The sequence below is a fragment of the Dipodomys ordii genome, unplaced genomic scaffold (genome assembly GCF_000151885.1).
Source record: "Dipodomys ordii isolate 6190 unplaced genomic scaffold, Dord_2.0 Scaffold161, whole genome shotgun sequence".
NCBI classification, from domain to species: Eukaryota; Metazoa; Chordata; class Mammalia; order Rodentia; family Heteromyidae; genus Dipodomys; species Dipodomys ordii.
Window position 1 is genome coordinate 1336607 of NW_012267377.1, and position 11403 is coordinate 1348009.

Consider the following 11403-nt stretch of genomic DNA (forward strand, 5'->3'; position numbering starts at 1 on the left):
TATGTATTTTAAGGTTTTTTTCTTTCATGCATGTGTTTCTAATGCATTTATAAGATTATCTCTTTGTTGCTTTGTATGTTCCTCCCCCACAGTATAACCCCTGCTTTCACTATATTTGATGTCAGTATAACTTATGGAGGAAATGGGGGAAAACAATTCGTTTAAGGATACAGGTGGACCTGTTGCAACCATGAGAAGTACAAGTTGTCATGTCGAAAACGAGCTTTACAATGTTGGTGTGTGTGTAGGGAAGGATTGGGACTGGGGGGGGAGGGGGAAGGCTGGGAAGGGATGTGAAGGGTAAACCAAAGGAGGAGGCTGCAATGTTTGGTAAGAAATGTACGCATTATCCTGCCCATGTAATTGTAAGCCCTCTGTATCTTCACAAATAAAATAAAATAATAAAAAAATAAACAAAAAAATTTGAGTAAAGTGTAATATACATACATACATTTATATGTGTATGTATATTATATATGTATATGTATTTTACACGTATATGTATATAGATGTGTATATATACGTGCATATATATATCTATATATATATATGGAGAGAGGAGATAGTGGAAGAGAGAAGGAGAGGGAGAGGAAAGGAAAAAGAAGAGGAGAGAGAGAAGGAGAAAAAGAGAGAGGCATTTTGTAGGCTTCTAGTGTAGTCTTCTGACATTGTTTCTACCTGAGAGAAGAATGCAAACACTGAAATGATCTAATTTTAGTTGGCTCCTGGCATCTCCTTTCTCCTCCTTTTAATGGATGATGACTTAAAAAAAATTGGAGTGGCTGGATTCTCTGGTAATTTCTTTGCAAGCTCTGTCTGAAGAGCCAATTCACGCACACATTTCCGTGAAGCCACTGGCTGGCTTCTTACTGGGTAATTCCCTTTGTGGACTAGTGGTTCATTCTTTCCCCAGACCTTTTGATAATTAGCAGTTCATGCTTTGTGTCATTATTGGTTTACCTCTAGTTAGGGTAACAAGCCTTTTCTCCTGTTCTGTGCACTGTTTCTCCTGTGAATTTGTTTTTTTTTTTAAATAAATGAGTTTATTTTTGCCTCTCTTTTATATTATAAAGATAGTACCTATTTTTTCCTTGATTGAGTTTGAACGAAATCTAATGGCTATTAGATTATACTATTTAAATGCACACAGATTTATTTTAGCTGTAATTGCCTAGATAACCAACTGTAACATTTACTTAGAACTTGGAAAAATCTTAAGTATGACATTTAATTATTGAATCATTTTCTGATTCCTATCTATATCCTTTGCCACTTGTTCTGTGTTAAAAATCCACTTAAAAATTCTATGTTTTACATCTGAATCAAATATCAGTATATTTAAACATTATTCCAAGTAGATCTATGGAATAAAATATCCTATTTTCTTTTTAACAGTTTTATTCTTTTGGCTTTTTTTTTTTGGTTGTACTGGGTAGTTTGAACCCAGGGCCTTGTACTTCTAAGCCAGTACTCTACCACTAGAGCTACTTCCCCAACCCTTTTTGCTTTGATTATTTTGCTTGGGTCTGGCCTGAACCACAATCATTCTATGTACATTTACTACCTTACTGAGATGATGACAGGCATGAGCCTCCATACCTAGCTTTGTTTGAGATGAAGTCTTCAGAATTTTTTTTTTTTTGCCACTTCTGGGGCTTGAACCCAGGGCGTGGGCACTGTCCTGAGCAGCTTTTGCGCAAGACTAGAGTTCTACCATTTGAGCCATAGCACCACTTCTGGCTTTTTCTGCATTTGTGGTACTGAGGAATTGAACCCAGGGCTTCGTGCATGCTAGGCAAGCACTCTACCACTGAGCCACCTTCCCAGACCAGATGTTTTTGTTTGAGCAATACTAGAACCTTGATCCTCCCAATCTGTTTCCTGAGTAATTAGGATTGCAGGAGTAAGCCACTATGTCAGTTAGACTTTTACTTTGAAGTAAGACCTAGATAACTAAAATTTTATTCCCAAGTAGTGTTTAAAATTGTTAACATTTTATATTGAGTAACCTACTTAGACTTTTCTGGTTTGTTGTTGTTACAGACTTTATAGAATTATTAATCACTGTTATATACCTAGCCTCAGATATTGCTTTACCATAAACACTCACATCATTTTTCTGATTTAAATTGTCTTTGACAAGAAACTTTTTGCAGACTCCATATTTTCTAAGAAACACTGAAAGAGCTGAACAACTTGCTAAAAATGGATAGTAATGAGAACACCTGAAGTTTACCCCTTACTAAATCTGAAGACTCCCTAGAAGGAGCTGTCCTTTTGGATTTAGACTTTCAAGGATGCAACTTAGTTGAAAAGATATATGGGAGGATGTAATGGTTAACACAGAAAGGTAAAGAGTTGGGCAGTTCCAAGGAGCTCTCAGCTGCTGTGAGCTGAGGATCCCCAGGGCTGAGCTGATTTGCAGGTACCTGTGGATGCGAATGTGGATGTGAGGCAGCCTGATGGATAAAAGTACTCATGATGTCTCAGAGATTCATAATAGTACATGTTTTTATTCCTAGGAATTGGTGATGACACACGAACTTGGGGGCCACCTTTTGTGGACACAGAAAGTACATATTTTCTCAGTGTTAATAGAAATAAAAAAGTAAGGATGTTTTTCTTTTTGCTTTACTCATGTAATTTTATTGCATAATAACCAAACTTTTGATATCGTGGCTTATTATTGTTTTTGTATATGTACCTAGTATTTCAAATATTCATTCACCAAGTGTCAAGGTTTCTCCCAATCTTCCTTCTCTACTAAGTAATTTAAAACATGAGAATTATAATAGAAATTATTTTGTGGAAGGGAAATAATTTGATTAATTACAATTGTTACCCTTTTAAAGAATGCCAATTGCCTAACACTTGGAATTAACATTGAAAAACATTCATTGTAATCCTCATCATGCTAATATATCCTAGCTATAAATAAAATCAATAATGATTAAATATTTCCTCATGAGCAAGATAAGCTTGCTTTAAAGGGAGAGACTAACATATGAATGGCACTCTTACTGAGCTACCACTAGTAAAGCACTTATAATAATATTTTTAATGTGTCTATTTTTATTTTTAGAGCATAGCTGTTAATATCAAAGATCCACAAGGGGTGAAAATCATCAAAGAGGTAAGGTATTCTTTACAGAAGGCATTTGACTGCTGAGGTTGTAATTAAGGATCTGAACATTAGAATGAAAGTGTAAAAAGACTTTCCTTTAAGGACAGTCTACGGACTTTTGTTATAAATTCCATCCAACAATGTAGGTTGACCTTTTTAAGTAAATATACTGTGTTCAAAGCTCATCTGCATGGAAAAATCCTTGTCTCTATATCTTTATTAACCAGCAAAAAGCTGGACTGAAGCTGTGGCTCAAGTGGTAGAGCACCAGTGATAAGTAAAAAAGATGAGCAAGAGATTGAGGCTCTAAGTTCAAGCTCCAGTATTTGCCATGTGTGCATCCATGCACACACACATACACACACAAACACATACACACATGAAGAATATGTGACAGAATGTATGTGGCTTGGAAAGCCTAAAATATTTATTATTTGATCTTTTTTGTTTTTTGTTCGTTATGGGGCTTGAACTCTGGGCCTAGGTGCTGTCCCTCAGCTCTTCAGCTCAAGGCTAGCATTCTACCATGTGAGCCAAGCACCACGTCTGGCTTTTTCTGCTAATGTGGTGCTGAGGAGTCGAACCCAGGGCCTCATGCATTCAAGGCAAGCACTCTACCACTGAGCCACCTTCCCAGCCCACCACTATCTGATCTTTGAAAGAAAATTTTTGCCCACTCTCAGTTTACAGTATTATTTTGTTTGTGTGTGTATGTGTGTGTGTGTGAGTGAGTGAGTGTGTGCGCGCATACATCTAAATCTGTTGATAATGCCAATGACATTTTAATTAATTAGCTAACATATTTATTTATTTGCAGTGCTAGAGAATGAACCCAGGACCTTGTGTGTGCTAGGCAAGCTCTCTACCACTGATCCATACCCTAAGCTTAAATTATTGACTAGTGTCCAAAGATGCTTTTCCTATGTTTTATGTACTTACTGTCTAATTATTCTACCCATTCTTGTGGCACTACATTTGTATGGACAATTTAGCCTGAACGTTTCTTGGACTTGGAGGGAGAACAATCTAGGAATACGATGTTTTCACAAAACAAATTAATAGCTATTATTTTAATGATAATAAAGGCTTTAGTTAACTGGGACTTTTATGTTTAACTAAATTTATTTCATCTCCTGTGACTTTTCTGGCTTCTTATAAAGTCAGAATTCATTATGTATATTGAAATTACAATTCTATCATGTGTGTGAAAAGTTGTTTAAAGTTTGAAAGTCTCTTAAGAAGTCTGACACTTTATTTAGCGTGGGGGTATGTACTGAGGCTTGGACTCAAGGCCTTGTGCTCTCACTTGGCTTTTTTGGTCAAGCTGGTATTCTTCCACCTAATCCAAATCTCTATTTCTGGCTTTTGCTGGTTAGTTTGAGATGACAGTCTAGGATTTGTCTGCCCAGGCTGGCTTTGAATCCCAATCCTCATATCTTAGCCTCCTAAGTAACTAGGATAGCAGATGTGAACCATACCTCCCAGCTAGTCTGATTCATCTTTACTTCTTCTTTCAGCTTGCAGCTGTTTGTGATGTATTTGTGGAAAACTATGTTCCTGGAAAACTGTCCGCAATGGGCCTGGGCTATGAAGATGTAGACAAGATTGCTCCTCATATTGTGTACTGTTCTATCACAGGTATTTCTTTCAAGTCCGCTACTCAGCAGTACCAAGCTTTTCCAGTCTCTGCCTTTGCTTGCTCTTTAAGAAACCTTTTGCTGGTATTGGCTTTCTTCAAGTGATTCCACTTTGCTTCTTTCCAAGCTTTTTAGATTACTAAATAATAACTATTCTAGGAAACATTAACCTATACAAACAGGAGTCATATATTTATTGGCTACTTGTGTTTTTTCTTTGAGTTATCTGCCAAGAGGTTTTTTTTTTTTTTTTTTTTTTACCAAGAGTTATCTCTGAAGTATCTGCCAAGAGTTATTGATATTGGACAAGTAGTTACAAAATACTATTACTAACATAGGGGAATTACAAGTGAAATATTATCTTTAAGACATTGTGGAAACTTAAAACATCTCAAGACATTAGTGAGTGTCAAGCCAAGCCAAGGGAGAGAAAGGAGGGATGTGAGGCCTACTGATTGTTCAGCTTGGGTCAGAGGATCATTTGTGTGTATACGAATGTATGTATATGTGTATATGTGTGTATGTGAGTGTGTGTGTGTGTGTGTGTGTGTGAAATGTCATAGTGCTACTTAGTTTTGTATATTTTATTTAAAATAACTTAATTAGGGATGTAATGTAGTAATTTAAGTAACTTAAAATAGGAAATTCTAGGGCTTAGAGGCATGGCTCAGGTTTTAGGGTGCTTGGCAATGAGAATAAAGTGTCAGATAGCAAGTTCAAGTCTCAGTCTTATATTAAAAAAAAAGAAAAATAGGAAATTCTGTTTACGGTCAAAAGAATTAATAATATTTTCAGTTTTGTTTTTTTTGGCCAGTCTTGGGGCTTGAATTCAGGGCCTAGGCACTGTCCTTAAGCTTCTTTTGTTCAAGGTTAGTGTTCTACCACTGGAGCCACAGCACTACTTCCAGCTTTTTTTTTTAGCAGTTTATTAGAGATAAGGGTCATATGGACTTTCCTGCCCAGGCTGGCTTTGAACCACAATCCTTAGATTTCAACCTCCTGAGAAACTAGTATTATAGGTGTGAGACACTGTCACCTGGATATATTTTCAGTTTTTATCAATTCATCTACCAACCCCCCTGTGATGTGCCAGATAGTATTCTGTGATTATGATAACAGGAAGGAATGAAATACATCTGTGCACTCAGATTCACATTCTAGGATATGTGTGGATATGTATACACATAAAAATATATGTATATGGATGTATGTGTGTATATACACACATACACACATATACATTCATAATTTTTATACTGGGGCTTGAACTAAGGCCTTGTGCCCTGGTTTAGCTTTTTCACTCAGGGTTGGTACCCTACCACTTGAGCCATGTCTCCACTTTTGGCTTTTTGTTGTTTAATTGAAGATAAGAGTTTCAGGGATTTTTTTCTGCTCAGGGTGGCTTTAAACCTAGATTTCAGTTTTCAGCCTCCTGAATAGTATTACAGGTGTGAGCCATTGGCACTAGATTCTCTCTCTCTCTCTCTCTCTCTCTCTCTCTCTCATATATTTATATATGTCTATAGATATCTCTATATATCTATTCATAGATAGATATAGCATTTCTAATTGTTTTAAAAATCTGTGTATATGGTACTGAGAAATCGAACCCAGGGCTTCATGCATGCTAGGCAAGCACTTTACCAACTAAGCCACATTCCCAGCCCTCATAGATATAGATCTAGATAGATATACCTAGATCTATCTATCTATCTATCTAATCTATTTCTCTTTCAATATCAGGGCTTGAACTCAGAACTTCAATCTTGCTCAGATTTCTTGGTTTTGTCAGCTTACTCACAACTGGCACTGTAGTATTTGAACCAGGCTTCCAGCCCATCTTTGTACTAGTTTATGGGAGATTTTCTGTCTGGTTTGGCTTTGGTCAATGATCTTCTAGATCTTAGCCTCCTGAGTAACTAGGATGACAGGTATGAGCTTCCAGCCCTGAAATATGTATATGACACAGAGAAAAGCTACAGAAGAAAATAAAGAAGTGTGAGGAAGGCTACTACTTCATACTAGATATTGAGAAGGCTTCATAGAGCAGGTGACACGAGCAGAGATTCAACAAAGTTAAGCAGTGAAGCATATAGATATTGGCAAAGGGGTTTCAGACAATAAGCAGTAAGCACAAAGGACCTGAGGCAAGAATGTGATGAGTGAGACTGGGGACCAGCACTGCTGGTGTGGCTGAAGTTGTGAGAGCAAGGAGGATAAGGAAAAACCCAGGGAGTTGAAGGTTATGAAGTCCATAAAAGGTGCATGGGCTACTCATAAGGAGTTTGCCTTTACTCAAGTAAGATTGCAAACTGCAGAGGGTTTTGAGTAAATGATACAATCTGATACTTTATATTACTACTACTATTACTATTACTACTACTACTGCTGCTATTATTTGGCAGCACTGAGATTTTAACTCAGGGCTTTGTGCTTGCTAGGCATGTGCTCTACCATCTGAACCACATTCCCAACACTGATCTGACTGATTTTTAAAGGGTTTCTCTAGCCCTGGGCTGCAAATAGGATGGTAGAGGATAAAGGTGGAAGTAATGCACAATTACAGAGCTGTTGAGCTATTCCAGGCTAGAGATGATGGTGGGCTTGAGTTAGAGTAATGGTGGTGCAGGTAATTGAAGGGCGAGAATGTTCCCACTGTATTTTCCAAATAAAGAGATAGGATCTACAGATGAGCCTCAGAGGAAAGAGTTGAGTTAGGATGATGTTAGAAGAAGAGATTACTATTTCCTGACATGAGAATCCTGGGGAGGGACACTTTGTGGATTAAATGTCGAGTCAGGTTTTGGATATGTCTTACTTGAGATGGCTACTAGATTTCAAGTGGAGAAGCAGTGAAAGGGTTTGGAGCTAAGAATCAAGAAAATGAGATAGCTGCAAGCAAATATGAAGCCTAAGTGAGATCCTCTGAGAGGGACTTTGGCTAGAGAGGCCATGGGGCTGAGCTCAATGCAGACTAGATGTTTAGACATAGCAAGAAGGAGAATTGAAAAGCAACTGTCTATGAAGTGGGGAAACCTCCTAGAAGTTAATTTTCCTAGACAGTTTTAGCTTAAACCTGTAGATAGTTTAAACAAGACAGAGCTGGGTGCCAGTGGCTCAGGCCTGTAGTCCTGGCTACTCAGGAGGCTGAGATCTGAGGGTTGAGGTTTGAAGCCAGCCAGTGTAGGAAGGTCTGTGAGACTCTTATCTCCAATAAACTACTCAGAAAGGGCTAGAAATGGTGCTGTAGCTCAAGTGGTAGAGATCTAGCCTTGAGCCAAAGAAGCTCAGGGACAGTGTCTAGTCCCTGAGTTCAAGCTCCAGGACCAGTGTGCACCTTGTTTCAGTAGTGTTTGGACAAACAAAAATTAAAGGCCAAAATAAGATTTCACTTTATACCCACGAGGTTGACAAGCATTTAGAAGGTTCCATGTCCAAGAGTATAGATTTCCAGGAGGGTAAAATGCATTTATCATATCATCCAGACAAATAAAATATTCATCTACTTGGTAAAATGCATTTATCATATCATTCAGACAAATAAAATATTCATCCACTTGGGAACTGTCACATTCCCTACAGGTTCACATATGAAATGAGCTGTAATACGGATCAGAGTTTTCGGGACATTCACTTACGATTAGAGAATTGTTAGTTTCTTGTAGCTCTCACATTCTATATTTTAATGCATCAAAGAGCATTAGAGGAGGGGGGCTGGGAAAATGGCTTAGTGGTAGAATGCTTGCCTTGCATGCATGAAGCCATGGGTTTGATTCCTTAGTACCATATGAGCAGAAAAAGCTGGAAGTGGTACTGTGGCTCAAGTGGTAGAGCACTAGCCTTGAGCTGAAGAACTGAGGACAGCGCCCAAGCCCAGAGTTCAGGTCCATGACCGACAAAAGAAAAAAAAAAGAGCACTAGGGGAAGATTATCTGATTCAACAGTTTTTAGCTAACTGGTGAGTGATTATATGGTTCTCAGTGGTAGGGATGGGAGAAGGAGGAGGTGATGGATAGAATGTCTGAAATGGCATCTTTCAATAGTCCCCCCTTTCCTGACAGTCCTTAGAATCACATCTGTTACAGCTTATTATTATTATTATTATGTCAGTTATGAGGCTTGAACTTCGTGCCTGAGCACTATCCCTCAGCTCTTCAGTTCAAGGCTTGAGCCACAGTGCCACTTCCCATTTTCTGGTGGTTTACTGGAGGTAAGAGTTTCAGGGCTTTTTTTGCCCACAGTAGCTTTGAGCCGTGATCCTCAGATCTCAGCCTCTTAAGTAGTAGGATTTACAGGTGTGAACCACTGGTGCCTGGCTCATTATTCTTTATTTCTTGATAAGGAAACAGGTCCAGAATGGCTAAGGGGCCTGAGATCTCACAGCTCTTTAATAGCAGGTAGATTTAAATTCAGGCTTTTCAATTTAATGTTAAGTGACTCAAAGCTTTCCATTCTCAGACATATCATTGTGAAGTGTTGATGTGGATTTTGTGATTATAGGACACTGCTCTACTTGAGAATTATTTTTGTCATCCTCTTTCATTTGCTGTTAATCACATGTGCAAAGATGGGAGTCATAAACAAATTTGCTAATCAGGAAGTCTAAATTTCAGCCGATTCTCTGAAAGCAACAGTTATTTATGAATTGTGACATTATGTGGTTATAAAGCACAGCTCATCTCTTTTGTAGAAGGTTGGCATTTTTAATTTTAATTAAAATTAAAAATTTTAATTTTACATGGTGGCCTTTTACTGATGAGAGTAATGTTAGAATGGCTGTGAGATTTACTTTAATGCATTCTGACAGTGCTGTGGTTGAAATTGTGTCAATTATGAAAGCTAGTCTGATTTCAGAGGAGGAGGGACCTCAGTTATTTGTTTTTAAAATTTGTATCCTTATCCTCTCAGAGGAGGCTGGGCACACACGCACGTTAGGGGGCAGTGTTTAGAAAGCTATCATTCTCTAGGAGCCACTGAGGGAACAGCAATGATGCTGTGAGCCACTGGGCAGAGTTTTAAGGGACATATCTAAATCTATGTCTCTATATATTTATATCTTTTTATTATTAATAAGTTTTTTTATTGTGAAACTACCATACAGAGGGATTGCAATTACATGAACAAGGTAATGAGTACATGCCTTATCAAGCATTGTTGCCTCCTTTGTTTCCTTTGTTTTTCCCTTACCATCCCTGCCCTCCCATCTCCACGACTACACTCCAAGACTCCCATCTTACACTCCCCCCACAACCTGCCAAAGTTGTAAAGTTCATTTTTCGATATAGCATCTTGTACATTTCATTGTTGCAATGGGTCCACCTGTATCCCTATTTAAACAATTTGATTTTTCCCTTCCCTATCAAATACAGTGGAAGCAGAGCTTATACCGTCAGGTAGGGATATACAAAGCAACAAAAAAAATCACCTTATAAATATGTTGGAAATAATAGCAAGAAAAAACCCCACTGATTCCTTATCTTGGGGTTCATTTCACCTAACATTAATGTATCTGACCTTTTCTGCTTGTCTCAGACATGTACTAGTTATTGCAGATAAGGGAAACCATGGGACCAATGTTTCTTTTTCTTTTTTGGGTCCGATTGTGGGGCCTGAACTCTGGGCCTGGGCACTGTCCCACAGTTCTTCAGATCAAGGCAAGTGCTCTACCACTTGAGCCACAGTGCCACTTCTGGCCTTTTTTTTTTCTTTCTGCTTATGTGGTGCTGAGGAATCAAACACAGGGCCTCATGCATGCAAGGTAAGCGCTCTACCACTGAGCCACCTTCCCAGCCCGGACCTATGTTTCTTTAGGTCTGGTTTACTTCACTTAATATCATTTTTATATCTTTTAAAGAAGTTTTTTGTTGTTGTTGTTAGTGCAGGTACGGGGGCTTGAACTCAGAAGCTTAGCTTTTTTGCTCAAGAGTGGCCTTTTACTACTTGAGCTACAGCTCCCTCCATTTCTTGCTGTTTAGTAGTTAATTGCAGATTAGAGTCTCTTGATTTGTGTGCCTGGGCTGGCTTGGAATGGTGATACTTAGGTGTCAGTCTTGCAAGTAGCTTGCTAGGATTATAAGTGTGAGCAGTAAGCACCTAACTAGAAGGCCTTTAAAAAATAAATAAAAGCAGCCATTCCATGCCTCTTTGTATTTTTAGAAGTAGAACAGCACTTCCCCTAATGATTTAATTTTAAATGGTACTTTCTTCCTTTGTATCCTCTGAGCCATGCTTTCTCTTATAACAATTTAGCTGTAAGAATTCTGTCCATCATACTTACAAATATATTTTTTTGTTTACTTCATTACTCTTTATAATAGTTTTTTTTTTTTTTTAGTTAGTTGTGGGACTTGAACTCTAGGCCTGGGCACTGTCTGTGAGCTCTTCAGCTCAAGGCTAGCACTCTACCACTTGAGCCACAGTGCCGCTTCCGGCCTTTTCTGTTTATGTGGTGCTGAGGAATCGAACCCAGGGCCTCATGCATGCGAGGCAAGCACTCTACCGCTGAGTCACCTTCCCAGCCCCTATAATACTGTTTTATTTTTATTTTTTTTAGATTTTATTTTATTTTATTTGTGAACATACTGTACAGAGGGGTTACAATTACATGGGCAGGATAATGCGTACATTTCTTACCAAGCATTG

At 38.3% G+C, this 11403-nt stretch overlaps 1 protein-coding gene across 1 annotated transcript in view; it reads left to right on the plus strand.

Annotated features, from left to right (window-relative positions):
• Positions 1-11403, plus strand: part of Sugct (succinyl-CoA:glutarate-CoA transferase) — a 637858-nt gene that overhangs the window by 27105 nt on the left and 599350 nt on the right. Inside the window, exons 3-5 of the mRNA XM_013033004.1 lie at positions 2523-2608; positions 3083-3133; positions 4642-4762. Of these exons, the coding sequence (XP_012888458.1) occupies positions 2523-2608; positions 3083-3133; positions 4642-4762 (258 nt within the window). The remainder of the gene's footprint in view (positions 1-2522; positions 2609-3082; positions 3134-4641; positions 4763-11403) is intronic.